The sequence below is a fragment of the Pseudophryne corroboree genome, chromosome 2 (assembly GCF_028390025.1).
Source record: "Pseudophryne corroboree isolate aPseCor3 chromosome 2, aPseCor3.hap2, whole genome shotgun sequence".
Lineage (NCBI taxonomy): Eukaryota > Metazoa > Chordata > Amphibia > Anura > Myobatrachidae > Pseudophryne > Pseudophryne corroboree.
Genome location: NC_086445.1, coordinates 354504813 through 354532154, shown reverse-complemented (window position 1 = coordinate 354532154; position 27342 = coordinate 354504813). Strand labels below are relative to the sequence as shown.

The 27342-nt window shown below is 45.2% G+C and overlaps 1 protein-coding gene across 1 annotated transcript in view; it reads right to left on the bottom strand.

The window, feature by feature from the left end:
• Window positions 1–2452: 2452 nt before the first annotated feature.
• The window catches only part of GRTP1 (growth hormone regulated TBC protein 1), a 113694-nt gene continuing 88804 nt past the window's right edge, over window positions 2453–27342 (bottom strand). The window contains exons 8-9 of the mRNA XM_063953117.1: window positions 16370–16555; window positions 2453–2893 (exon numbers count right to left, since the gene is read on the bottom strand). Of these exons, the coding sequence (XP_063809187.1) occupies window positions 2801–2893; window positions 16370–16555 (279 nt within the window). The 3' untranslated portion in view covers window positions 2453–2800. The remainder of the gene's footprint in view (window positions 2894–16369; window positions 16556–27342) is intronic.

Genomic DNA, 27342 nt, shown 5'->3' with positions numbered 1-27342 from the left:
CCCTGCAAGCTAGGCACCTTGTAGGAGAAAGAGAGGATTTTTGGTCACTTACCATTGAATACTTTTCTCTAAAGCAGGCTGGGGAACATTGGATCATGGGATTCCAGGCTGAACTGGAACTTGGCACTTAAACTACTGTAACTTTAAAATGTAAGATCCTCCCCCTGCAACCCCAGAATGGCAGTACTTATTTAAAAGAGTCCGGTAAGGAGTAGCAGTAACCCAGTGAAACGGTCAGTATAATAAAGCAAAACAGTAGGGGAAAAGACCGTCAAGACCCAAAACCCCACATGACAGAGTGAGGGAGAGGACGCAGTGTTCCCAAGCCTGCTTAAGAGAAAAGGATTACATGGTAAAGTGACTAAAAATCCTCTTTTCTCTTGCAGCAAGACAGGGGAACACTGGACCACGGGACATACAATAGTCGCCCCAGGTGGAGGGAAGGCTCAGGCTGCCTGACAGGAAAACTGTAAGCCCAAAGTTGGCATTGTCAGATGCAAAAGTCTGAAAACGTGTGGATAGAGGACGAGGTAGGTGCATGACAGACCTGTTCTGCTGAATCCTTGTGTCACGCTGCCGAAAAGGGTGGCTACCACCCTAGTGGAATGTGCTGACACCCGGTGTGTTGTCGGTCACCCCACACTAGAATAGGCTTGAGCGATGACCAAGCAGATTCAACGTGCAATGGTCTGTTTTGTAGCTAGTCAACTGCGTTTATGTGCATCATAAGTACAAGCAGAGAATCCGAGCGGTGGACAGAAAAAGTCTTGTCCAAGTAAATCCTGCATCCATCAAACTTAGTCTATTAGAGTCCAGATCATACCGGTTCTCAGGAAGTGGCCAAAGGAGGAAAAACCGGAATGACAATTTCCCAGTTTAAGAGACAAGCTGAAACAACTTTCAGTTGTAACATAGGAACCATACAGAGAACTGCTGTATTGCCATGGAAGATGAGAAAAGGAGGCTTGCAAGACAAGGCCCCTAAGTTGGAAACATGCCGGGCTGAGGCAATAGCCATAAGGAAGACTAGCTTCCAAGTTACAAACTGAAGATCCACTGAATGTAAAGGCTCAAATGGAGCCTGTTTGAGAGACTATATGACCAGATTAAGATACCACGGTGCAACTGGCGGACAAAATGGTGGTTGGACACACACCGCACCCTGTAAAAATGTCAGACCTTTGGAAGAAGGCCCAAACACTGCTGGAAATAAACTGACGTGGCTGAAATCTGTACTGTCAAAGAACAAAGCTTTAATCTGGCCTCCAAACGCACCCTGAATTAAGGCCAAGAAATGAGAGAGGCGAAACTTGAAGGTATGAACCCTTCTGTGTTAACACAACAAGTAGCATTTCCATACTCTGTGGTATTTGTGTGACAAAACCTTTTTCCAGGTTCACAGCATAGAACAGACCATTGAGAGAGTAAAAAAACTTTAGCCTTGAAAAGGTCAGTTTGAAAAGCCAGGCCATTAAAATGCAACCGAGGAAGGTCCTTGTGTAGAAATAAACCTTGTTGTACAGGTCTGGTCAAAGTGTAAGACACCACCTGGACTCTTTTAAATAAGTACTGGCATTCTGGGGTTGCAAGGGGAGGAGCTTACATATAAAGTTACAGTAGTTTAAGTGCCAAGCTCCAGCCCAGCCTGCAATCCCATGGTCCAGTGTTCCCCAGAGTAAGAATATGCCTTGAGCTCTATGCATTGTGGCTGTTTGTAAAGTAGAGAAGTTAATATTATGCATGCAAGAAAACATACACCATCCTTTTGGTCTCCGTAATAGTCTGCAATTACAGGCATGTGTCCAGGGTGTAATACCCAGTCCCCTAATAATGCTTCCAGCTTTATGTCCTCCAACACAGTCTGATGCGTAGCACAATAGTTCCTTACCACCATATGTCACCTGGTGCATGGCATTATGCCCACAGTCCTATGTCTACAATGCACATTCCTTTGCCTCAGGTGCACCAGGTACTCAGATGACAATGTGGCAATATCATGGACTCGCTCGCATTTTTTCCCCCTTGTGAAGGTGATCAGTGTTCTAAATATACTAGCAGGAAGGAGACTGCTGTACTAGCTTAATTCAGTTAGTGCAACTACTTGAATTTTAAATAAATCCACTTGAATATGTAGCCTCCTGCAATGCAGCGCTGCTTGCCGTTTTAGAACGAAAGCGAAGTGTGCAATTCTGTACCTGCAGAAATAGCGCCATTAGCAGGCTGCTGTGCTGCAAAATAATAAAAACATTTTGGATACAAGATTTTGGATACTTAGCTTTCCTAATTAATTTATACTCCAGTAACATCAGAACACAATAATGCTACACTGTACACAACAGCTTTAGCCAGAAGACAACGCTGTGTAGTCCAGAACACTGAAAAGTGGTAACATTTAGTAAACATTACATTTAATGCAAAACAAATGCCAGGAAAAAAATATTGCAGCACAAAGTTATCGTAATAAATATTTTAATACAATTACAGGTGTTTTAAACAGTAGTGTGAACTACTGCAGTAGTGTATAGATTATTATTGTTTCAAACAATAAATATTTTAATATTTACCAAAGATCACAGAAAAGTAGATATATCAAGTCTACAAATTTCCAAATACAGTAGTGTTTAAAGCCCTAAAAAAAAGGCAGGTTCATAGCCTGTGCTAACAGTCAGCATTACCTGTTAATGTCTCACAGCCACGAGTGCAACATATTTATTGTATAACAACTTGTTGCACTCCAGCAAATATTTATTCAGTGCAATTATTATATTAAAGGAATGTGTCTGTCATATCCGTCAGTCTTTCATTGTTCCTGAGTCAGTAACTGTGAGCGGTGTTTCTCTCTTAATTTACCGATTGTGGTTTTCGATAAAGTTCCGGGGTCAGTAAAGATTTTCTGCAACAGAAGAAAAATAAAATATGCATTAATTTATTCTATATTTATTCTTTAAATAGCATTTTATTAAATGCCATTAGGTGGTTCGGAAGTGAAACAACAACAGACACTACCCCTGTCCAAGTTAGCTTATAGCATACAGTATGTAGATAATGGGATAAAAATAGCTTGATGAGCAGGAGATTATGGCAGTACAGCAGGTACCGGCGCAAAACAATTTAGCCTTTTATTATACAGGATATCGAAAAGTTAACAGGACAAATTAGGAAAGGATTATGGGAGGGAACTATCCTTGTTCAATGCACCTCTTTCGCATTGAGCTAGAATAGTTGGACAGGAGGGCAGGTGCTTTAACATATGTTTGGTACTGCTAAATCAATTCATCAGTAGTTGCTGAAGTCCATTCTTCTAGGAATTTTTAAAGTCTGCCTTTCAATTTGAAGTCCTCTGAAAATGTGACCATTATGACATAATTATGGAGGAGGTCTGAAGGATCCTTGAAATTCCGTCTCCTGCGGGCACAATAAATATTCTTGCTGCACCTGTTTTTAGGTTTCCCAAAGCCTATACCAGGCCTGTAGATACTTGCCTATGCCTACTTGAAATGTTTTGGCTTTCTCCACCTGTTCCCCTGTGAAAATACTTTGTTAGGTCTGCCTTATGCTATCATCATGTAGCATAACTATAAGCAATTATGTGACCCAGAGTGGGTGCTATTGTCATGTAGCATTAAGGACCACCAGTATTGGAGAAGGCTTGACGTGGCTTAACCATATATTTGCATATATATGCAACTAAGATCTCTGAATTTTCTAGTATCATGTAATGTTCAAGTCCTATTGCTGATACTTTTCGGTGTGCCGGGTGAAAATTGTTGTCTTTTTCTAGTTTACAATAACACCTCCATTTCATGCACCTAAAAAAGTATTACTAAATTGATTGAGCAGCCACCATTTTAGATTGCTGTCTGGAAGCATCCAATTTGATCTACCACAGGAGAGTTTAAAAAATAAAGCATCCAACTAATGACCAATAATCTTCTCTCTCAAAGAGAAGTGACAGACTATTCTTAGAAAGTTACATCCCTGGATTGCAGATGCCTAGTCTTTTTTAAAATTTCTGTAATTTTTATTGTATGTTTTTTCAGAACACCCCAAAAATAAGAAAATAAACAATAATGGCAGATACAGTAAAGCAAGTAGTATGCAAATAGGAGTACGGTCAGACAATGTATACAAAGTAAAAGTACAGTATATGTCCAGCAAAACCAGGGTATACAAAGCACCCCACAGTATAATAAGCAATAAGAACCTACAGGCGCCATGTGAGCTAACACATCAAGGATTAAGTGAAAATAACCAATACCGGAGGCATATAAAAGTACAGAGATAACGACATTGCAGACCATGAATAGAATAGTCAGAGTGAAGGAAGAATGAAAAATAAAAAAATCCTAAAACACCTGCCATATAATTAAACAAACCCCCTAAGTCTAGCTAAATCAAAACAGAACCCCCCAAAACAAACCACCCCAGAAACCCCCACCTGTATAACCTAACCCCAACCTAGGTATACCTGGATCCCCAGAAACCCCCCCCCCCAAGCTACTTAACTTGTCTAAGACCTAAAAAAACCCACCCCGGCTTCCCAAAACAAGAACTAAATAGATATAACTGGGGCAACTAAAAATAAAACACAAATGGGCCAGAATCTACATTTAATAAATTTCCCTCATATAAGCGTACGTATATGAATATAAGGAAATAAGATAAGTGACCATAAAATACGAGGGATAATGTTCGCCATACCAAACAGACATTCCAATGCAGATCTGGATACATAAACTCTCAGATGAAAAATATTCAAATGAAACATAGGGGTCTATTTACCAAGCCCTGGACGGAGACAAAGTCGCTGGAGATAAAGCACCAGCCAATCTGCTCCCAACTGCCATCTCCCAGACACAGCCTGCGACATGGCAGCCAGGAGCCGACTGGCCGGCACCCCATCTCCAGCGACTCCACCACCATCCAAGGCTCAGCAAACAGACCCCTTAGTTTGGAACCATGTAATAACGAAGTTGTACCAATAATAAGACATGCAAAAAGCATGAGAGTGGACAATATTTTAGAGAGAATCACTGATAAAATGAAACAAAGCAAGGGTCCTGGCAACCAGTGAAGCAACACACAGACTTGGAAAGGAACAAAATCAGTCTGGGGGAAGGGTCCATTCCAGAATCGAGGAGTCGACCAACAAACAAATGGAGTCATCAGCCATCTTGCACAGCATTATCCAAGTAGAGAAGAGTATAGGCTGCAGATCCACAAAAATAATAGAATGGAAATCTCTCTCCCTAGCACCTCCGCGGACTGTGATGTGATAACATACAGTTCTCCAATGTCAAAAAAGTCACACTTCGAAGCCTTAAATGAGATTGCTGTGGGGGTCCAAATAATAAGATGGAGGCTGCCGCCGACATCCCACGCACCAACACCAACCATGAAAAACGATGCATATGCATGACATTAATCTGCAGCTCCCTCAATCCATTTATAATGTGTTGTGCAGAGGAACCCACTGCACTAAGCATCGGCTGTAGTGGAGCAGCAGGCATTATAGATACAGGCTCACCCAAGGGCTCCGAGGGCATCAACACAGGCGGGCAGACGGACCCCTCAGGAGAAACAGTCACCGCAACAGTCTCCTCCAAACATATTAGGAACCCTTTTCTCAGATTCCGCAATAGCCTTCAGGATAGATGAGATTTGAAGTCCAGAGGTACTAACAGGGTTAAACATGGCTGCAGGGGGTGCCTAACAGACATCTGTAGTATGTAGAGAAACACTGAATATTTGTTATATAGAGCAGCTGTAATGGAGGACCCAAACTTGACAAATCGCAGACACAGGAGGTGGATGTGCACAGGAACAAGGGGAACAAAGCTTCCACGCTGCTGATAGCAGAATTGAGTGTACCCCCCAACCAGGAGAGGTAGATATACAGGAGCAATACAGCCCCAACCTGGGAAGGTGTGTATTAATAATTGTCTGCCTGCACCAGCGGCTCAAAGTGCAGCCCGGCCACACTTGTCCAAGATGGCGCCGGCAACAGCAAGGATGTAGCCCAGCGGGACTTCACCAGGGCACGAGCACACAGCACAGCGGTCTCCCATAAGCAACATCAGGCACAGGCAGGGATCCGGGCACCACCGCAGCCGGGGACGGAGAGGAAGGAACTCACTGCGATTGCACACCCATGGAGCAGCAGGGCCGGATGTCCGGAGCGGTCGCAGATGCCTAGTCTTGCTGCCACAGAGTGGGCCAAAATTCTGGAAGATTGTCTTATTGCATCCAAGGAGGCCTCACGAATGTATTGTTAGATGCATATCTTGCACAAATTTGAGAGCTCGCTCCCATTAAATGCCATCCTGTACACGTTCCAGGGCACTGCCTCATAGCTTCAAGGCTCTTGATGTCTCTGGAGCCGCCACTGCTGGCCTCAAAGCTGCCCCCGCTACTTAATGTAACTTTTTTACTTCTCCAACTCTTCTAGCCATTCCATACTGACTATATTTTTTAATTGGTTCAAATCTTACCAAGTGATTTAAGTATTAGCAAAGGCCCTCTTCAGCCATTTAATAAGACCTGAAATTATTGTAAAGCTTCCCTGAAAAACCCAGGCAGCTTCTGGTCCCAAACAGTACAAATTAAGGTTTTTAACTTGTCAACAAATTTTTCAACTATCAATTGCAGCCATTTCCTTAGCTTCAGATCTACAATCAATGCATACAGTGGCATAAAAATTTTTTTTTTCCTCCTTCCTGATCTCTTCTATTTTTTTTCTGATTTATCACACATTTGGGAGGGGAGGGGGTGTTTCAATTAGTCATGGTAAATTACCGTGACTAATTGATCCCCAGGAGGTAATTAAATTATTCCTGATAGCTGACACTGTATTTTTGCAGCCGTGATCGCAAAAACACATGGATCTGGAAACTTATCCAAGATAATGTGTTTTTCATGCAAAAACGGGCACAAGAAAATGTTATTGCAGATTTTTATTTTTTTTACAGTGAAAACGTATTGCTATCACTTACATTTATATCCAATCATTGTGCACATGCTTTGTATCCTACACTTGACCTATATGAACACCTTTATATTGTAGTGGATGCCACCTGGAAGTGTGTTTGGAGATGTTTTGTGGCATGTTGCTTATCACTATGTATAATATTTCTTATGGTTAAATCATGCGCCTATGTCTTGCAAAATTGTATACAGTGTTTTTGCTTCAAAAAAAGGAAGAAAAACAAGGTGGGGTCCCAGGAGCAGCTTGCTGGAAAGATAACATGTTTGGTGAATCTATGGGAGGTGTTCACTTCCTAGAAGATGCTGATGTGTTCCAACAATTTCTACGTGATCTCTTTCCTGGCAGTTCATACTTCATTATGAGTTATACTGCTTTATTCCCTTTTTATTTCTGAAATGAGTCTGTTTATTGTATGTCAATCTGTAATATTTTAACTGTAAGCCTTGGAAATATTTGTAAAATTAAAAACAGTTGATTTAGTGTATTTCTCTTTGTGTTCTTGAAGAATACATAGGCCTCTATAATCTGTCAAAATCCATGCCTCATGAATGTGATTTTATCATCTGAATATTAATACATTGTGTATAGGTAGAAGCGAAGGGCTACCTAGTGACAGATCACCAAAAATGTCCCTGCTGCTGGCAGTGACACTGTTATTAACCTTGAGTGCTGAAGTAACCAATAAGCACAAAAGCAACTTCAGATTGGCGTATCTGACGGCCAGCTGAGTTACTGACACTACTAGGTTTGATTACCGCTAGCCATGCTCAATCTAAATATGACTAACATAAAACCTTTCCAGAAATGTGAAGTTGGCTGTAAGGTCTCAACAAGCAGCAGAGTATGGCACAATCAAAAGTAATTCCAGCGGAATGAGAAAAAGTTATTGAAATATCAGTCTGGAAAGGGTTACAAAGCCATTTCTCATGCTCTGAGACTCCAAAGAACAACAGTGAGAGGTATGATCTCCAAATGAAGAAAACTTGAAACATGAGTGAATCTTCCCAAGAGTGGCCAGCCCACCAAACTTCCTCAAAAAGCACATCAATGACTCGTCCAGAATGCCACAAAAGAACCCAGAGAAACATCTAAGGAACTGCAGGCTTCACTCGCCTCAGTTAATGTCAGCATTCAGGATTCCACCATAAGAGAGACTGGGCAAAAATAGTATAAATAAGATTTTACTCACCGGTAAATCTATTTCTCGTAGTCCGTAGTGGATGCTGGGAACTCCGTAAGGACCATGGGGAATAGACGGGCTCCGCAGGAGACTGGGCACTCTAAAAGAAAGATTAGGTACTATCTGGTGTGCACTGGCTCCTCCCTCTATGCCCCTCCTCCAGACCTCAGTTAGGATACTGTGCCCGGAAGAGCTGACACAATAAGGAAGGATTTTGAATCCCGGGTAAGACTCATACCAGCCACACCAATCACACCGTATAACTCGTGATACTATACCCAGTTAACAGTATGAAGTATAACTGAGCCTCTCAACAGATGGCTCAACAATAACCCTTTAGTTAGGCAATAACTATATACAAGTATTGCAGACAATCCGCACTTGGGATGGGCGCCCAGCATCCACTACGGACTACGAGAAATAGATTTACCGGTGAGTAAAATCTTATTTTCTCTGACGTCCTAGTGGATGCTGGGAACTCCGTAAGGACCATGGGGATTATACCAAAGCTCCCAAACGGGCGGGAGAGTGCGGATGACTCTGCAGCACCGAATGAGAGAACTCAAGGTCCTCCTCTCACCAGGGTATCAAATTTGTAGAATTTTGCAAACGTGTTTGCCCCTGACCAAGTTGCAGCTCGGCAAAGTTGTAAAGCCGAGACCCCTCGGGCAGCCGCCCAAGATGAGCCCACTTTCCTTGTGGAATGGGCTTTTACTGATTTAGGATGCAGCAATCCAGCCGCAGAATGCGCCAGCTGAATTGTGCTACAAATCCAGCGAGCAATAGTCTGCTTAGAAGCAGGAGCACCTAGTTTGTTGGGTGCATACAGGATAAAAAGCGAGTCAGTTTTCCTGACTCCAGCCGTCCTGGAAACATAAATTTTCAAGGCCCTGACTACGTCCAGTAACTTGGAATCTTCCAAGTCCCTAGTAGCCGCAGGCACTACAATAGGTTGGTTCAAGTGAAAAGCTGATACCACCTTAGGGAGAAACTGGGGACAAGTCCTCAATTCTGCCCTATCCATATGGAAAATCAGATAAGGGCTTTTACATGACAAAGCCGCCAATTCTGACACACGCCTGGCCGAAGCCAAGGCCAATAACATGACCACTTTCCACGTGAGATATTTCAGATCCACAGTTTTAAGTGGCTCAAACCAATGTGATTTCAGGAAACTCAACACCACATTTAGATCCCAAGGTGCCACAGGAGGCACAAAAGGGGGCTGACTATGTAGCACACCCTTTACAATGTCTGAACTTCAGGCAGTGAAGCCAGTTCTTTCTGGAAGAAAATCGACAGAGCCGAAATCTGGACCTTAATGGAACCCAATTTTAGGCCCATAGTCACTCCCGACTGTAGGAAGTGCAGAAAACGACCCAGCTGAAATTCCTCAGTAGGGGCCTTCCTGGCCTCACACCACGCAACATATTTTCGCCAAATACGGTGATGATGGTTTGCGGTTACTTCTTTTCTAGCTTTTATCAGCGTAGGAATGACTTCCTCCGGAATGCCCTTTTCCTTTAGGATCCGGAATTCAACCGCCATGCCGTCAAACGCAGCCGCGGTAAGTCTTGGAACAGACAGGGCCCCTGCTGTAGCAGATCCTGTCTGAGCGGTAGAGGCCATGGGTCCTCTGATATCATTTCTTGAAGTTCTGGGTACCAAGCTCTTCTTGGCCAATCCGGAACCACGAGTATCGTTCTTACTCCTCGCCTTCTTATTATTCTCAGTACCTTTGGTATGAGAGGCAGAGGAGGGAATACATAAACAGACTGGTACACCCACGGTGTCACTAGAGCGTCCACAGCTATCGCCTGAGGGTCCCTTGACCTGGCGCAATATCTTTTTAGCTTTTTGTTGAGGCGGGACGCCATCATGTCCACCTGTGGCCTTTCCCAACGGTTCTGGATGAAGTCCCCACTCTCCCGGGTGTAGGTTGTGTCTGCTGAGGAAGTCTGCTTCCCAGTTGTCCACTCCCGGAATGAACACTGCTGACAGTGCTAAGACGTGATTTCCGTCCATCGGAGAATCCTTGTGGCTTCTGCCATCGCCATCCTGCTTCTTGTGCCGCCCTGTCTGTTTACATGGGCAACTGCCGTGATGTTGTCTGATTGGATCAGTACCGGCTGGTTTTGAAGCAGGGGCCTTGCCTGACTTAGGGCATTGTAAATGGCCCTCAGTTCCAGAATATTTATGTGTAGGGATGACTCCTGACTTGACCAAAGTCCTTGGAAATTTCTTCCCTGTGTGACTGCCCCCCAGCCTCGAAGGCTGGCATCCGTGGTCACCAGGACCCAGTCCTGTATGCCGAATCTGCGGCCCTCTAGAAGATGAGCACTCTGCAGCCACCACAGCAGAGACACCCTGGTCCTTGGAGACAGGGTTATCAGCCGATGCATCTGAAGATGCGATCCCGACCACTTGTCCAAGAGGTCCCACTGAAAAGTTCTTGCATGGAACCTGCCGAATGGAATTGCTTCGTATTTAGCTACCATTTTTCCGAGGACTCGTGTGCAGTGATGCACCGATACCTGTTTTGGTTTCAGGAGGTCTCTGACTAGAGATGACAGCTCCTTGGCTTTCTCCTGCGGGAGAAACACTTTTTTCTGTTCTGTGTCCAGAACCATCCCCAGGAACAGTAGGCGTGTGGAAGGAACCAGCTGTGACTTTGGAATGTTTAGAATCCATCCGTGCTGTTTTAGCACCTCCCGAGATAGTACTACTCCGACCAACAACTGCTCCTTGGACCTCGCCTTTATAAGGAGATCGTCCAAGTACGGGATAATTCAAACTCCCTTTTTTCGAAGGAGTATCATCATTTCTGCCATTACCTTGGTAAACACCCTCGGTGCCGTGGACAGTCCAAACGGCAGTGTCTGGAATTGGTAATGGCAATCCTGTACCACAAATCTGAGGTACTCCTGGTGAGGATGGTAAATGGGGACATGCAGGTAAGCATCCTTGATGTCCAGGGATACCATGTAATCCCCCTCGTCCAGGCTTGCAATAACCGCCCTGAGCGATTCCATCTTGAACTTGAATTTTTTTATGTATGTGTTCAAGGATTTCAAATTTAAAATGGGTCTCACCGAACCGTCCGGTTTCGGTACCACAAACAGTGTGGAATAGTAACCCCGTCCTTGTTGAAGTAGGGGCACCTTGACTATCACCTGCTGGGAATACAGCTTGTGAATTGCCTCTAGCACAGCCTCCCTGCCCGAGGGAGTTGTTGGCAAGGCAGATTTGAGGAAACGGCGGGGGGAGGCGCCTCGAATTCCAGCTTGTACCCCTGAGATACTACTTGAAGGATCCAGGGATCCACCTGTGAGCGAGCCCACTGATCGCTGAAATTTTTTGAGGCGGCCCCCCACCGTACCTGGCTCCGCCTGTGGAGCCCCACCGTCATGCGGCGGACTTGGAAGAAGTGGGGGAGGACTTTTGTTCCTGGGAACCTGCTGTTTGTTGCAGCTTTTTTCCCCTACCTCTGCCTCTGGACAGAAAGGACCCGCCTTTTCCCCGCCTGTTTTTCTGGGGTCGAAAGGACTGTACCTGATAATACGGCGCTTTCTTAGGCTGTGGGGGGACATGGGGCAAAAATGCTGACTTCCCAGCTGTTGCTGTGGAAACTAGGTCTGAGAGACCATCCCTGAATAACTCCTCACCCTTATAAGGCAAAACTTCCATGTGCCTTTTCGAATCTGCATCCCCTGTCCATTGCCGAGTCCATAAGCCTCTCCTAGCAGAGATGGACAGAGCACTTATTTTAGATGCCAGTCGGCAGATCTCCCTCTGTGCATCTCTCATGTATAAGACTGAGTCTTTTATATGCTCTACGGTTAGCAGAATAGTGTCCCTGTCTAGGGTGTCAATATTTTCCGACAGGGAATCTGACCACGCAGCTGCAGCACTGCACATCCATGCTGAAGCAATCGCTGGTCTCAGTATAATGCCTGAGTGTGTATATACAGACTTCAGGATCGCCTCCTGCTTTCTATCAGCAGGCTCCTTTAGGGCGGCCGTATCCGGAGACGGTAGTGCCACCTTTTTTGACAAGCGTGTGAGCGCTTTATCCACCCTAGGGGGTGTTTCCCAACGTGACCTATCCTCTGGCGAGAAAGGGAACGCCATTAGTAACTTTTTAGAAATTACCAATTTTTTATCGGGGGAAGCCCACACTTCTTCACACACTTCATTTAATTCTTCAGATGGGGGAAAAACTATTGGTAGTTTTTTCTCCCCAAACATAATACCCTTTTTTGAGGTACCTGGGTTTATATCAGAAATGTGTAATACCTCTTTCATTGCCTCAATCATGCAACGAATGGCCCTAGTGGACATTAAATTAGACTCTTCGTCGTCGACACTGGTATCAGTATCCGTGTCGACATCTGTGTCTGCCATCTGAGGTAGCGGGCGCTTTAGAGCCCCTGATGGCCTTTCAGTCATCTGGGCAGGCACGAGCTGAGAAGCCGGCTGTCCCGCATTTGGCATGTCGTCAAATTTTTTATGTAAGGAGTCGACACTTGCACGTAATTCCTTCCATAAGTCCATCCACTTAGGTGTCTGCCCCGCAGGGGGTGACATCACATTTATAGGCATCTGCTCTGCCTCCACATAAGCCTCCTCATCAAACATGTCGACACAGCCGTACCGACACACCGCACACACACACAGGGAATGCTCTGACAGAGGACAGGACCCCACAAAAAGCCCTTTGGGGAGACAGAGAGAGAGTATGCCAGCACACACCAGAGCGCTATATAATACAGGGACTAACTGAATTATATCACCTTATAGCTGCTATAAATTATATACTGCACCTAAATTTAGTGCCCCCCCTCTCTTTTTTACCCTTCTGTAGTGCAGACTGCAGGGGAGAGCCAGGGAGCTTCCTTCCAGCGGAGCTGTGAGGGAGAAATGGCGCCAGTGTGCTGAGGGAGATAGCTCCGCCCCTTTTTCGGCTGACTTTTCTCCCGCTTTTTTATGGAATCTGGCAGGGGTATTTATCACATATATAGCCTCTGGGGCTATATATTGTGATTATTTTGCCAGCCAAGGTCTAATTATTGCTGCTCAGGGCGCCCCCCCCAGCGCCCTGCACCCTTCAGTGACCGGAGTGTGAGGTGTACAAGAGGAGCAATGGCGCACAGCTGCAGTGCTGTGCGCTACCTTGGTGAAGACTGAAGTCTTCTGCCGCCGATTTTTCCGGACCTCTTCTAGCTTCTGGCTCTGTAAGGGGGACGGCGGCGCGGCTCCGGGAACGAACACCAAGGACGGGTCCTGCGGTCGATCCCTCTGGAGCTAATGGTGTCCAGTAGCCTAAGAAGCCCAAGCTAGCTGCAAGCAGGTAGGTTCGCTTCTTCTCCCCTTAGTCCCTCGTTGCAGTGAGCCTGTGCCAGCAGGTCTCACTGTAAAATAAAAAACCTAAAATATACTTTCTAGGAGCTCAGGAGAGCCCCTAGTGTGCATCCAGCTCGGCCGGGCACAGAAATCTAACTGAGGTCTGGAGGAGGGGCATAGAGGGAGGAGCCAGTGCACACCAGATAGTACCTAATCTTTCTTTTAGAGTGCCCAGTCTCCTGCGGAGCCCGTCTATTCCCCATGGTCCTTACGGAGTTCCCAGCATCCACTAGGACGTCAGAGAAAATGGGAGAGTTGCAAGGTGAACCCCCCTTCTTAGCAAGAGGAACTATATAGGCTTGTCTCACATTTGCCAAAAAACACATTGATAACCACCAAGACTTTTGGGTTAATGTTCTGTGGACTAAATAACCAAAAAGTGAACTTTTGGAAGCTAACACAGCATTCCACAATAAGAACATCATGCCAACAGTCAAACATGGTGGTGGCAGTGTGATAGTGTAGGGATAGTTTGCTGCTCCCGAGGACGTGATCAACCTGCCATAACTGATGGAATGAATTTTGCTTCTACCAGAAAATTTTGAGGGAGAATTACCAGTCATCAGACCATGATTCAAAGCTCATGTGCAATTGGGTTATGCAGCATAACAATGATCTGACGCACAGGAGCAAGTCCACCTCTGAGTGGCTTAAAATAAACAAAATAAAGGTTTTGGTGGGGCTTAGTTAAAGTCCTGACTTAAAACCAATTTAGATGCTATTGCAGGACCTTAAGCAGGCAGTTTATTCTCGAAAATCCTCCAATGTAGCTACATTAAGGCAATTCTGCTGAGAAAAGTGGTCCAAAACTCAGTTATGGGCAATATTTATCTACAGTTATCACAAGTGTTTGGTTGCAGTTGTTGCTGCTAAAGGTGGCACAACCAGTTATACCAATCTTTCACATGGGTGATATAAGTGTTGGATATGTTTTTTGCTTGAATGATCAAATAAAAAAGTATTTTGTGTTCACTCAGTTTCTCTTTGTCTTTAGTTTTGATATAACAGCTGAAACAAATAAGCGTGAGAAATATGCAAAAGCTGAAAATACTGTATCAGTAAGGGGTCAAAAACTTTTTCCTGTCCTTGACTGAGACCATTTCTTCTTCATAATGCTCAGGCCAGGAATTATTTAAATGTTGTTACATGTGGCACCCCAAGTTGTGAGCTTCTGACCTAAAACTTAATCAATGTCAAATCCAATAAGGTTACAGTATTGAAGGTGCATAGAGAAAAATTTCCAGTAATGATATAGTGAAAATGGGAAGGGATTGCTTCTTAAAAATGTTTTGTGTCGCCAGCTTCCTTCCGGGGAATGAGCCACTTAAGCTTCTCCACACTCCTGGCTGCAGTGTAGCCATATGTAGGCCCCCAAACCTAAAAACATACAAAACATCTATCTAGTCTGACTCTTGGATGAAAAGACAGGGAGAAAATATATAATAAGACACTGGATGGAGAGAAGTACAACCCTATAGGTATGCCTTCTTTCCTGTCTGACTTTGGAGGAAGGGGTAAATTAACCCCATTGTGTATGCTGCCATGGGGACTGAAGAGGAAATTTCTAGTTAATCCCATGCCAAACAATGTTGCTTCCGACCTGCTGTCATTTGAACCGTCTTTTTTGGAAATTTGTTTTTATTATTATTAGAAGTTACCAACATACAAATAGACAGGTAAAAGTGTATAATGATAAACTTGACAGAGAGGGGATACATATGAATACTGCATAAAATAAGGTTGTCCAGTGTCTCAGCTGTCCAGAGTCTTACTTGGTCTGTATCTGTCCTTTGTTTGATCTCACCGCCTGTGTTGGGCAATATCTTCCAGATAACTGGGAGTGTGCTGTGCTTGTTGCTCACGATGGGGTCTGGTGCATCTACTTCTACCTTCATCTTGATATTGATTGCATGGAATCTGTGGTTACTGTTGGGTACCCACAAGACTTCCAATGCCACAATGTCGTGGCTGGGGAGTATGGGGAACTGGTGTGTATGTACGCTCGACTCATCTGGATGGAGAGGAGACTTGAGGCGTAGTTTGGTGAATATATCAGTATCTATAAATTCTATACTAAAGTGTGCAAAATGACTTTAATTTGTCAGCTAAAAATAATGAGGTCAACCTGGTTTATGGAAAGTCCAGAATGGATTGTTGTGGAAGAGGTACATCTCTTGTAAATCAGCGCTACTGCTTTATCAGAACAATTTAAGTGCTTGTTTATACTGAGCTATTGGCATATCAGCCAAGTTTAGAGTGAACAGGACTTTCCAGATCCTCACCTCCCATGACCACTATCCTGCCGAGGGAGGAAATGCTCAGTTGCTAGCTTCGTAAAGGACTTAAGCCTTCCCTTCGTAACCAACTGGCCTAATCTTGTGACGCCTACTGTTACCCAGGTGTGAAGGCTTTCTGTGCTAGCCCAGGGACAGAAAAGAAAAATTAATGTAATTAAAAGCAAACAAGTGAAAATGAGCCTTCGACCATAAGGGTCTACTACGTTATTTCGGCTGTCGGGATCCCGGCTCCCAGCATACCAGCGTGGGATCCCGACCGCCAGTAGCGGGGTGAGTGCAAAAGAGACCCTTGCAAGCTTGCTACGCTCGCCACGCTGGCGTGATTTATTCTCCCTCCAGGGGTGTCGTGGACCCCCCAAGAGGAAGAATATTTGTCGGTATGGCGGCTGTCGGGTTCCTGGCGCCGGTATGCTGAGCACTGGGATCCCGACAGCTGGCAAGCTGATAAAACACATTTTTACAGCTAAATTTCCATTAAGGTTTAATCTTTTACATATACAATACCTGCATGAAGAGGTGACATTCTGTAGCTAGCTGTCCTTTTGTTATCGCCTTGAACTTATCACAAACATCTGGGAAATTTTTGGCTTCCAATATGAAAGCTTGGTACTGCTTTATTAGTGTTAAGGCCACACGAAAAAGAACTTTTGATCCCTCGTAGAACAAACAGTCCCATATTCGCAATACAGTCTGAAATGTGAGAACAGTGCTTTTATGCATAACACGAACAGAAAATAAAACTCAGAACTTTTAAAGGATAAAAACAAAGATTATAAAAAAAAATTATAAACAAAAGTCACAAATTACATTCTACAAAACATCAGAAATACTCATGCTGCTTGCAAGCTTTCATAACACGCGAGTACAGTATATCCAAAATATAATGAAAAACATGTAAATATATACAATAGTGCACTATCCTAATACAATCAAAAACACAAAAACCCAGTGTCCAGAGATATGAAAAAAGTAATCTACTTACTTATTTAAGTATGTGTAGATACAGATGTGTCTACATACATCTAGCCTCCTGGCAAGTTAAACAGACCTTCTAGTCCCGCTCGGTAGCACAGATCATCTTTTTATGCAACTTGTTCCATTAAAATACATCTTATTCACATGAAATGCTATGCTACAGTGTTTCCTAGAAAGCAATGTAACGTAACATTTCATATACAGATACAGCCGCAGATGCAAACATAATACAGGCAAGCCGCATATCATTTTAATCAGTAGCGTCTGCTTGTGCGTCCTATTTGCATAGCGATGTGAATAGGATGTATTTTGACAAAAAAAGACTCCAAACGCTAGCAGAATTGCACGGGACCTGTCAGTTCACTCAAGCCAGGCATCTCCCGCTGCGTGGCGTATTGAGGCAAGATGTAGGATGACATATCTGTAAGATTCATAGGTTAGACACCTTATCACATAAAGATTAAGGGGTATATGCAATTAGCGGCGAATCGCGGCAAATTATCGCCCGTTTTTCAATTCGACAGACTAATTTCGGCAAGTGGGTGCCGAAATTGACCATATGCAATAAAAAACGGATTCGACAGTCCAGCTGCCGAAAAACGGCCGATTTGACGGATTTGTTCCGTTTTTTTAAAAACGGGGAAAAACTCGGAAAAAAATGGCTTGGGGTCCCCCCTCCAAAGCATAACCAGCTTCGGGCTCTTCGAGCTGGTCCTGGTTCTAAAAATCCGGGGAAAAAATGGACAGGGGATCCCCCGTATTTTTAAAACCAGCACCGGGCTCTGCGCCTGGTGCAAAAAATACGGGGGACAAAAAGAGTAGGGGTCCTCCGTATTTTTTACACCAGCATCGGGCTCTACTAGCTGGACAGATAATGCCACAGCCGGGGGTCACTTTTATACAGTGCCCTGCGGCCGTGGCATTAAATATCCAACTATTCACCCCTGGCCTGAGTACCCTGGGGGAGTGGGGACCCCTTCAATCAAGGGGTCCCCCCCCCAGCCACCCAAGGGCCAGGGGTGAAGCCCGAGGCTGTCCCCCCCCATCCAAGGGCTGCGGATGGGAGGCTGATAGCCTTGAGAAAATGTAAAGAATATTGTTTTTTCCTGTAGTACTACAAGTCCCAGCAAGCTTCCCCCGCAAGCTGGTACTTGGAGAACCACAAGTACCAGCATGCGGGAGAAAAACGGGCCCGCTGGTACCTGTAGTACTACTGGAAAAAAAATACCCAAATAAAAACAGGGGAGACACACCTTGAGAGTAAAACTTTATTACACACACACCTGCCGACACACACATACTTACCTATGTTGACCCGCCGACTGCCACGTCTCCTGATCCGACGATCCGGGGTACCTGTGAATCAAATTATACTCACCTCAATCCAGTGTCCAGATATAAATCCACGTACTTGGCAAAAAAACAAACCGCATTTACCCGGACCACGCACTGAAAGGGGTCTCATGTTTTCACATGGGACCCCTTTCCCCGAATGCCGGACACCACGTGACTGCTGTCACCGAGGTCCCTTCAGCCAATCAGGAAGCGCTACTTCGTTGCACTCACCTGATTGGCTGTATGCGCGTGTGACCTCAGACAGCGCATCGCAAAGCCTCTCCATTACTTTCAATGGTGGGAACTTTGCGGGTAGCGGTGGGGTTACCCGCGGTCAGCCGCTGACCGCGGGTGACCTCACCGCTGATGCAAAGTTCCCACCATTGAGTATAATGGAGAGGCTTTGCGAGGCGCTGTCTGACAGCTCAGACGTGCAGCCAATCAGCAGAGTGCAACGAAGTAGCGCTTCCTGATTGGCTGAAGTGACCTCGGTGACAGCAGTCACGTGGTGTCCCGGCATTCGGGGAAAGGGGTCCCATGTGAAAACATGGGACCCCTTTCAGTGCGTGGTCCGGGTAAATGCGGTTTGTTTTTTTTGCCAAGTACGTGGATTTATATCTGGACACTGGATTGAGGCGAGTATAATTTGATTCACAGGTACCCCGGATCGTCGGATCAGGAGACGTGGCAGTCGGCGGGTCAACATAGGTAAGTATGTGTGTGTCGGCAGGTGTGTGTGTAATAAAGTTTTACTCTCAAGGTGTGTGTCTCCTGTTTTTATTTGGGTATTTTTCCCCCAGTAGTACTACAGGTACCAGCGGGCCCGTTTTTCTCCCGCATGCTGGTACTTGTGGTTCTCCAAGTACCAGCTTGCGGGGGAGGCTTGCTGGGACTTGCAGTACTACAGGAAAAAACAATATTCTTTACATTTTCTCAAGGCTATCAGCCTCCCATCCGCAGCCCTTGGATGGGGAGGGGGGGGGACAGCCTCGGGCTTCACCCCTGGCCCTAGGGTGGCTGGGGGGGGGGCCTTGATTGAAGGGGTCCCCACTCCCCCAGGGTACCCCGGCCAGGGGTGGCTAGTTGGATATTTAATGCCACGGCCGCAGGGCACTGTATAAAAGTGACCCCCGGCTGTGGCATTATCTGTCCAGCTAGTGGAGCCCGATGCTGGTGTAAAAAATACGGAGGACCCCTACTCTTTTTGTCCCCTGTATTTTTTGCACCAGGCGCAGAGCCCGGTGCTGGTTTTAAAAATACGGGGGATCCCCTGTCCATTTCCCCCCCGGATTTTTAGAACCAGGACCGGCTCGAAGAGCCCGAGGCTGGTTATGCTTTGGAGGGGGGACCCCACGCCATTTTTTTTCGGGATATTACCATTCCATCTAAAAAAAAAAAAAATATATATATATATATATATATATATATATATATATATATATATTTTAAAAAAATATATAAATAATACTTGTGCCTCCCAAAAAGACAAACCAAGTACCTAATCCCTTATAATATAAATAGATATGCTATTACCAATAAAAAAAAACACCAAAAAAAACATGTTTTAAATTTTTTTTATTAGTTTCACCCACCAAAGTGTGGCGGATTGAAAATGACGAATTTACTGTCTAAAAGCACTGTTGTCGAATTTCCAAACTTCAATTGAATATACTTTTGTCGAATTGCAGCATTTGTACCATTGCAGAAAAGTCGAATTTGACAAAAGTCGAATTTCAAAAAGTCGAATTTGGAAAGTCCGTTTTTTGACGGAAAGTACTGTATTGCATTGTCGATTTTTTTTTTTTGGCGAAAAAGTCCCGTTTTTGACAATTTCGGGAATTCGACCGCAATTGCATATACCCCTAAATACCTTTACTTGAGGTTTTAATATATGGGCATATCAGCATGCCTTTATGACCCTCCTTTACAAGAATGAATAAATTGTCCCCAAAACAGCCATAAAAAGAAATGGAGATTGATCTAGTACAACACTGTATGTAACATCACAAATACAATATTAAATATATAGGTATCACTTAAAAAGGTAAAAGCAATAAATACCATATGGATAGTATAGGCTGATAATTCAGACCACATCAATAACAAGGAGCCAGATTACATAAAAAAATTCTCCAAACTGCAGTGAGGTTCCACCAAACGGACTGCAATTCTGCATGTGCATCAAGGCACACAGTGGGGACCCTAATTGCAGTCCACTGGTGGGACCTCATTGCAGTGTGGAGAATTACTTCTTAATTTTGTTTTGAGAGCCTGGTGGTGGTGGTGGTCTTCAGGGAAGAACACAAGTCAAGTCAATTGCACCATCTTGTCTCCCAGCTGCACCAGTCTCAGACACCAGCATAAAATCGTGTAAATGGTATATAGCTGCATCCTTGTCTCAGATTTTGGGCAGAACAGTCCTCACGCCCCTAGCAGCAAGACCACACCCATTTTAAAGGCACCATGCCACACTAATGTCCCTACTAAGTAGATTGCAAAACAGTATCAGTCTCTACAGTAGATTAGCAAAGGTCTGACCACCCATGCTCTAACCTGTGGATCTTATCTAGACATACTTGGAATAAGTAGATCACTTTCTTATCTATATGGAAACTGGGTTTTTGTATTTTTGATTGTATTAGGATAATGCACTATATTGTAAAAAATTGTACATATGTTTTCAAAGTAATTATTTTTTTTCCGGATACACTCACAGCACTAAAATACTCATAAATATGATGCTGCACTATTTATGGTGAGTTAGTGCTGCCCTTCCATTTGCTGCAGTGAGAAAGTGCAGGGATTAAATATTTTTTTCACAATTAAAGTTTTGTAACTAGTTTTCTGGGATCCATTTAACATGTCCTTTCCTATCTAAAGTAAAGGAGAGATTAATTTTCAGATTTAAAAGGAGAACCATCCAAAACCAAAAGTTCCCTTACCTGGGGAATTATAGTTGAGCCTGCGTTACAAGATTCCCCCCAGAGATATTTTTTTATGTAGAATAGTTTAGCTTGGCATCATGCTGCCTAGATGACAAAAAGTCTACCTTGGTATGGTCTAGTAAAGCATTAAAGCACTACCCCCACAGGTAAGAAGAATTGTGAGATGTTTAATACATCGAATTTGCCTTTTAAGTGCAACCATTACCCCACATACAATGGAGGTAATCAGTCAGTGAACATTCAGCCTATTCACTAATACCCCTTTTACACTCGCAGCTTCGGGTCATTCCCGGGAATGTGTACCGGTATATTTGCCGGGACACATTCCCGGGAATGACCCTTTTACATTAGCGGCCCGACCCGGCATATTGCCGGGTCGGTGACGTCACCGCTGACTCTACCGGAGGCGGTGCTTGGAGATAATCTTCTCCAAGCACCGCCTCCTCCTATGCAGAGAACGGGTGCCAGGTCGCCTTGACCCAGTATACCCGTTTACACTGCACAGCTTCCCGGAACGGTCCCGGATTCAACCCAGGTCGAGACCTGGGTTGAAAACCCGGGATACTCGTCCCGGGAAATTGTCCCTGTACCCATTCACACTGACAAAAATCCCGGGATGATGCGCGTTCACGTGCAAAATCCCGGGATAAAATTGTCAGAGTAAAAGGGGTATAACTAAGAATAAGTGATATCAAGGATACATGGGGTAGTTGGACACTGCGAATCTGAATGTACTTGGTGGTGATTGGGAAACAGATTAATTTGCACCTTCAAAAAGCTAAATATCACTTCTTCCTACTTAAAAAAAAAAAAAATGCTGAAAATATTTACGCTGGAGATAAAGTACCAGCCAATCACAGACTGTAATTTTTTAAACCCAGCTGTGACATGGCAGTTATGAGCTGATTTGCTGGTACTTTATCTCCGGCCACTTTATCTCCACCAGAGGCTTAGTAAATAGACCATTAAGAACCTTTGGGGGTAATTCAGAGTTGATCACAGCAGCAAATTTGTTAGCAGTTGGGCAAAAACAGGACTTTAATACCTACCGGTAAATACTTTTCTCCTAGTCCGTAGAGGATGCTGGGGTCCACTTCAGTACCATGGGGTATAGACGGTTCCGCAGGAGCCATGGGCACTCTTAAGACTTTTCCAGAGTGTGAACTGGCTTCTCCCTCTATGCCCCTCCTCCAGACCTCAGTATAGGAACTGTGCCCAGGGAGACAGACATTTCGAGAAAAGGATTTACTTTTAAGTTAATGGTGAGATTCATACCAGCTCACACTTCAACCATGCTGCACAACATGGCATTCAACATAACACATGCCAACAGGCATGAACTATTGCAGCAACATGCTGAAAATAATTGTAACAACACCTGTGTAACTACAACAAAATAACAACTGCAGGTAAAGTACGCACTGGGTTGGGTGCCCAGCATCCTCTACGGACTAGGAGAAAAGGATTTACGGGTAGATATTAAAATCCTGTTTTCTCATACATCCTAGGGGATGCTGGGGTCCACTTCAGTACCATGGGGTTATACCAAAGCTCCAGTACGGGCGGGAGAGTGCGGATGACCCTGCAGCACCGATTGACCAAACTTTAGGTCCTCATCGGCCAAGGTGTCAAACTTGTAAAACTTAGCAAACGTGTTTGTCCCTGACCAAGTAGCTGCTCGGCAAAGTTGTAATGCGAGAACCCCCGGGCAGCCGCCCAGGATGAGCCCACCTTTCTAGTAGAATGGGCATTCACCGAATTCGGTATCGGCAATCCTGCCGTGGAATGAGCGTGATGAATCATACCTCTGATCCAGCGCGCAATAGTCTGCTTAGAAGCAGGACACCCAATCTTGTTGGGAGCATACAGGACAAACAGAGCCTCTGTTTTCCTTATCCGAGCTGTTCTTGCAACATAAATTCTCAAAGCTCTGACCACATCCAGAGACTTTGAAGTAGTGAAGGTGTCAGTAGCCACTGGCACCACAATAGGTTGGTTTATATGGAAAGAAGAAACCACGTTTGGAAGAAATTGCTGACGAGTTCTTAACTCAGCGCTATCTTCATGGAAGACCAAGTAAGGGCTCCTGTGAGACAAGGCCCCTAACTCAGACACGCTCCTTGCGGATGCCAAGGCCAACAACATGACCACTTTCCAAGTGAGAAACTTCAACTCTATCTCTTGGAGAGGTTCAAACCAATCTGATTGAAGGAACTGCAACACCACGTTAAGATCCCATGGTGCCACAGGAGACACAAATGGAGGTTGGATGTGCAGAACCCCTTTCACGAACGTCTGAACTTCTGGAAGGGAGGCCAATGGTTTCTGAAAAAACACAGACAAGGCCGAAATCTGGACCTTGATTAAACCCAATCTTAAGCCAGCATCCACACCCGCCTGGAGAAAATGGAGAAAACGTCCTAACTGAAACTCTTCCGTTGGAGCCTTCTTGGTTTCACACCAAGACACATTTTCTCCAAATACGGTGGTAATGTCTAGACATTACTCCCTTCCTGGCCTGAATAAGCGTGGTAATGACTTCTTTGGGAATACCCTTTCGGGCTAGGATCCGGCGCGCAACAGCCATGCAGTCAAACGTAGCCACGGTAAATCTTGATACATGCACGGCCCCTGCTGCAGCAGGTCCTCGCGAAGAGGAAGAAGCCGAGGATCTTCTATGAGCAACCCCTGAAGATCTGGATACCAAGCCCTCCTTGGCCAATCTGGGACAATGAGGATCGCTCGAACCCTTGTTCTTATGATTTTGAGAACTTTTGGTATTAGTGGAAGTTGAGGGAAGACCTACACTGACCGAAACACCCACTGGGTCACTAGTGCATCCACTGCTATTGCTTGAGGGTCTCTCGACCTGGAACAATATCTCTGAAGCTTCTTGTTGAGACGAGATGCCATCATGTCTACTTGAGGAATTCCCCAAAGACTTGTCACCTCTGCGAAGACTTCGTGGTGGAGGCCCCATTCTCCCGGATGGAGATCGTGTCTGCTGAGGAAGTCTGCTTCCCAGTTGTCCACTCCCGGAATGAAAATTGCCGACTGAGCTCTTGCATGTCTTTCTGCCCAGAGGAGGATCTTTGTCACCTCTGCCATCGCCGCTCTGCTTTTCGTTCCTCGCTGACGATTTATGTACGCGACTGTTGTTACATTGTCCGACTGGATCTATACGGTTTGATCTTGAAGAAGATGCACCGCTTGTAGAAGGCCGTTGTAAATGGCTCTCAACTCCAGAACGTTTATGTGAAGACAGGTTTCTTGACTTGACCATCTTCTTTGGAGGCTTTCCCCTTGAGTAACTGCTCCCCAGCCTCGGAGACTTGCATCCGTGGTTACTAGGACCCAGTCATGAATCCCGAACCTGCGTCCCTCTAGGAGGTGAGAACTGTGTAGCCACCACAGGAGCGAAATTCTGGCTTTTGATGACAGGATTATCCTGTGATGCATGTGTAGATGGGATCCGGACCACTTGTCCAACAGGTCCCACTGGAATACTCTGGCATGGAATCGGCCAAACCGTACGGCCTCGTAGGCCGCTACCATCTTTCCCAACAATCGAATGCATTGATGAATCGACACTCTTGTTGGTTTCAAAATTTGTTTGACCATTCTCTGGATCTCCAGAGCCTTTTCTACTGGAAGAAATACCCTCTGTACTTCTGTGTCCAGTATCATCCCCAGAAAAAAATCTTGTCGTCGGTTTCAACTGTGACTTTGGAAAATTTCTGATTCAACCGTGTCGTTGAAGAACTGTCAGGGAGAGTGCAATGTTCTGCACCAACCTTTCCCTGGACCTCGCTTTTATCAGGAAATCGTCCAGGTAAGGAATTATATCGACTCCTTGCTGTCGAAGAAGGACCATCATCTCCGCCATCACCTTGGTGAACACCCTCGGAGCCGTGAAGAGTCCGAACGGCAACGTCTGAAATTGGTAATGGCAATCCTATACTGCGAATCTCAGATAAGCTTGATGTGGAGGATAAATGGGAACATGTAAGTAAGCATCTTTTATGTCCACTGACACCATGAAGTCCCCTTCCTCCAGACTGGAAATCACTGCCCTCAGAGATTCCATCCTGAACTTGAACCTTTGCAGGTAGAGATTCAGTGTTTTCAGGTTTAGAATCGGTCTGACCGAGCCGTCCGGCTTCGGAACTACGAAGAGGCTTGAATAAAACCCTTCTCCTTGTTGCGACAGGGGAACCAGGACAATAACTTGATCCTGACACAAGTTTTGTACTGCTGCTGCTGCTACCACCTCCCTGTCTGTGATCGAAACTGGTAAGGCCGATTTGAAACATCGGCATGGGGGAACGTCTTGAAACACCAGTTTGTACCGTGGGACACTATTTGTAGGATCCACAGGTCCAGGCCAGATTGAACCCAGAACTGACTGAAGAGTTTTAGACGTGCCCCCACCTGAGCGGACACCCGCAAAGGAGCCCCAGCGTCATGCTGAAGATTTGGCAGAAGCAGAAGTTGACTTCTGCTCCTGTGATTCTGTAGACGCTGTGGATTTTTTTCCTTTTCCCCTTCCTTTGCCCGCAAAGAAAGGGGAACCTTTACCCTTTTTGTACTTATTGGGCCAAAAGGACTGCATCTGAGAGTGATGTGTCTTTTTTGCCGGCGCAGGAGCATTAGGCAAGAATGTCGACTTACCTGCGGTAGCCGCAGACACTAAGGCATCCAGGCCATCTCCAAACAAGGCTTCTCCTTTATACGGGAGTGCCTCCATATTCCTTTTGGAATCTGCATCAGCATTCCACTGGCGAATCCACAACGCCCCCCGTGCTGAGATTGCCATGGTAGCGGCTCTTGATCCCAAGAGGCCAATATCTTTCATGGCTTCTAGCATGTACGCAGCAGCGTCTTTGATATGACCTAACGTTAGGAGTATCTCGTCTCATCTATTGTGTCAATTTTTGATGACAAGTTTTCTAGCCACTTTTCAATAGCACTACCCACCCACGCACAGGCAATGGTAGGTCTGAGTAGTGTCCCATTGGCCACATAAATAGATTTCAACTTAGTCTCCAACTTGCGGTCTGCCGGCTCCTTTAGTGAAGCCGTCCCAGGCGCAGGAAGAATCACCTTTTTTGTTAACCGTGACAGGGCACTGTCTAAAATGGGGGGTGGCTCCCACCTTTTCCTGTCCTCAGCAGGGAAAGGGTAAGCTACCTGAATTCTTTTGGGAATCTGAAATTTCTTTTCAGAGATGGAGGAAAAGTTACATTAATTTTCTTTTCTTTATAGAAATAAGCCTTCTCTGTGGTAAAGGAGGGGGCTCCGTAACTTCCAAAACCTCCTTTATAGCAACAATCATGTATTGAATGTTTTTCGCTAATTTTGGATCTTTTCCCCTGGAATCACTAGTGTCGACATAGGAATCAGAGTCCGTGTCGGTATCAGTTTGTACTACCTGTGCAAATGACATTTTATGTGAACCATAGGGGTCCCCTGTGGATGAAAGGGCAGAACTATTAAAAATCACATCTTCCACGGATTTTCTCCAGGTTTCTGCATGAGACTCAGACTTATCTAATCTCTTACTGATATGATTCACACTATCACGTAATTCTTTCATCCATTCAGGCTCGTGGTAAGCCGGCAGCGCCACCACATTACAACTCTGCGTCCCTAAAATGGCTCCCTCAGGGGAAGAGCTCCCTGCCTCAGACATGTTACACACGTGCACAATCACACCACAGACACTCCGGGGCTTATAGGGGACAGACCCACAGTAAAGTCTGTCAGAAAGACACAGAAAAGATTTGCCAGTTCACAACTCAGCGCCAATGACTAAAGTCCCTGTGTAATATAAAATGTCCACAGAGACCTGTAGCGCTTTTATAATGCCAAATTGTAAACTGTGCCCCCTTATTTGCACCCTGATACTTGGTTCAGAAGTGGAGGAGGACCAGCGTTTCTTCCCCTGCAGCTTGCTTGGAGAAAATGGCGCTGAGCAGTGTGCTGGCTGACTGAGGAGGAAGCCCCGCCCCCTGTAATGGCGCGTTTCCCATCAGAATTTATCACAAAAATATTTATACTGGCGGGGGTGTAGATTGTGCCACGGCATAATATACTACTTTTGCCAGTCTAAGAGTAGGTTTCATGTGGCCCAGGGCGCACCGCCCCAGCCCCCGCGCCCACGATGACCGGACGTCCCTCTTGCAGATCTCCGGTAATAATACTCACCAGTCTTCTGACTTC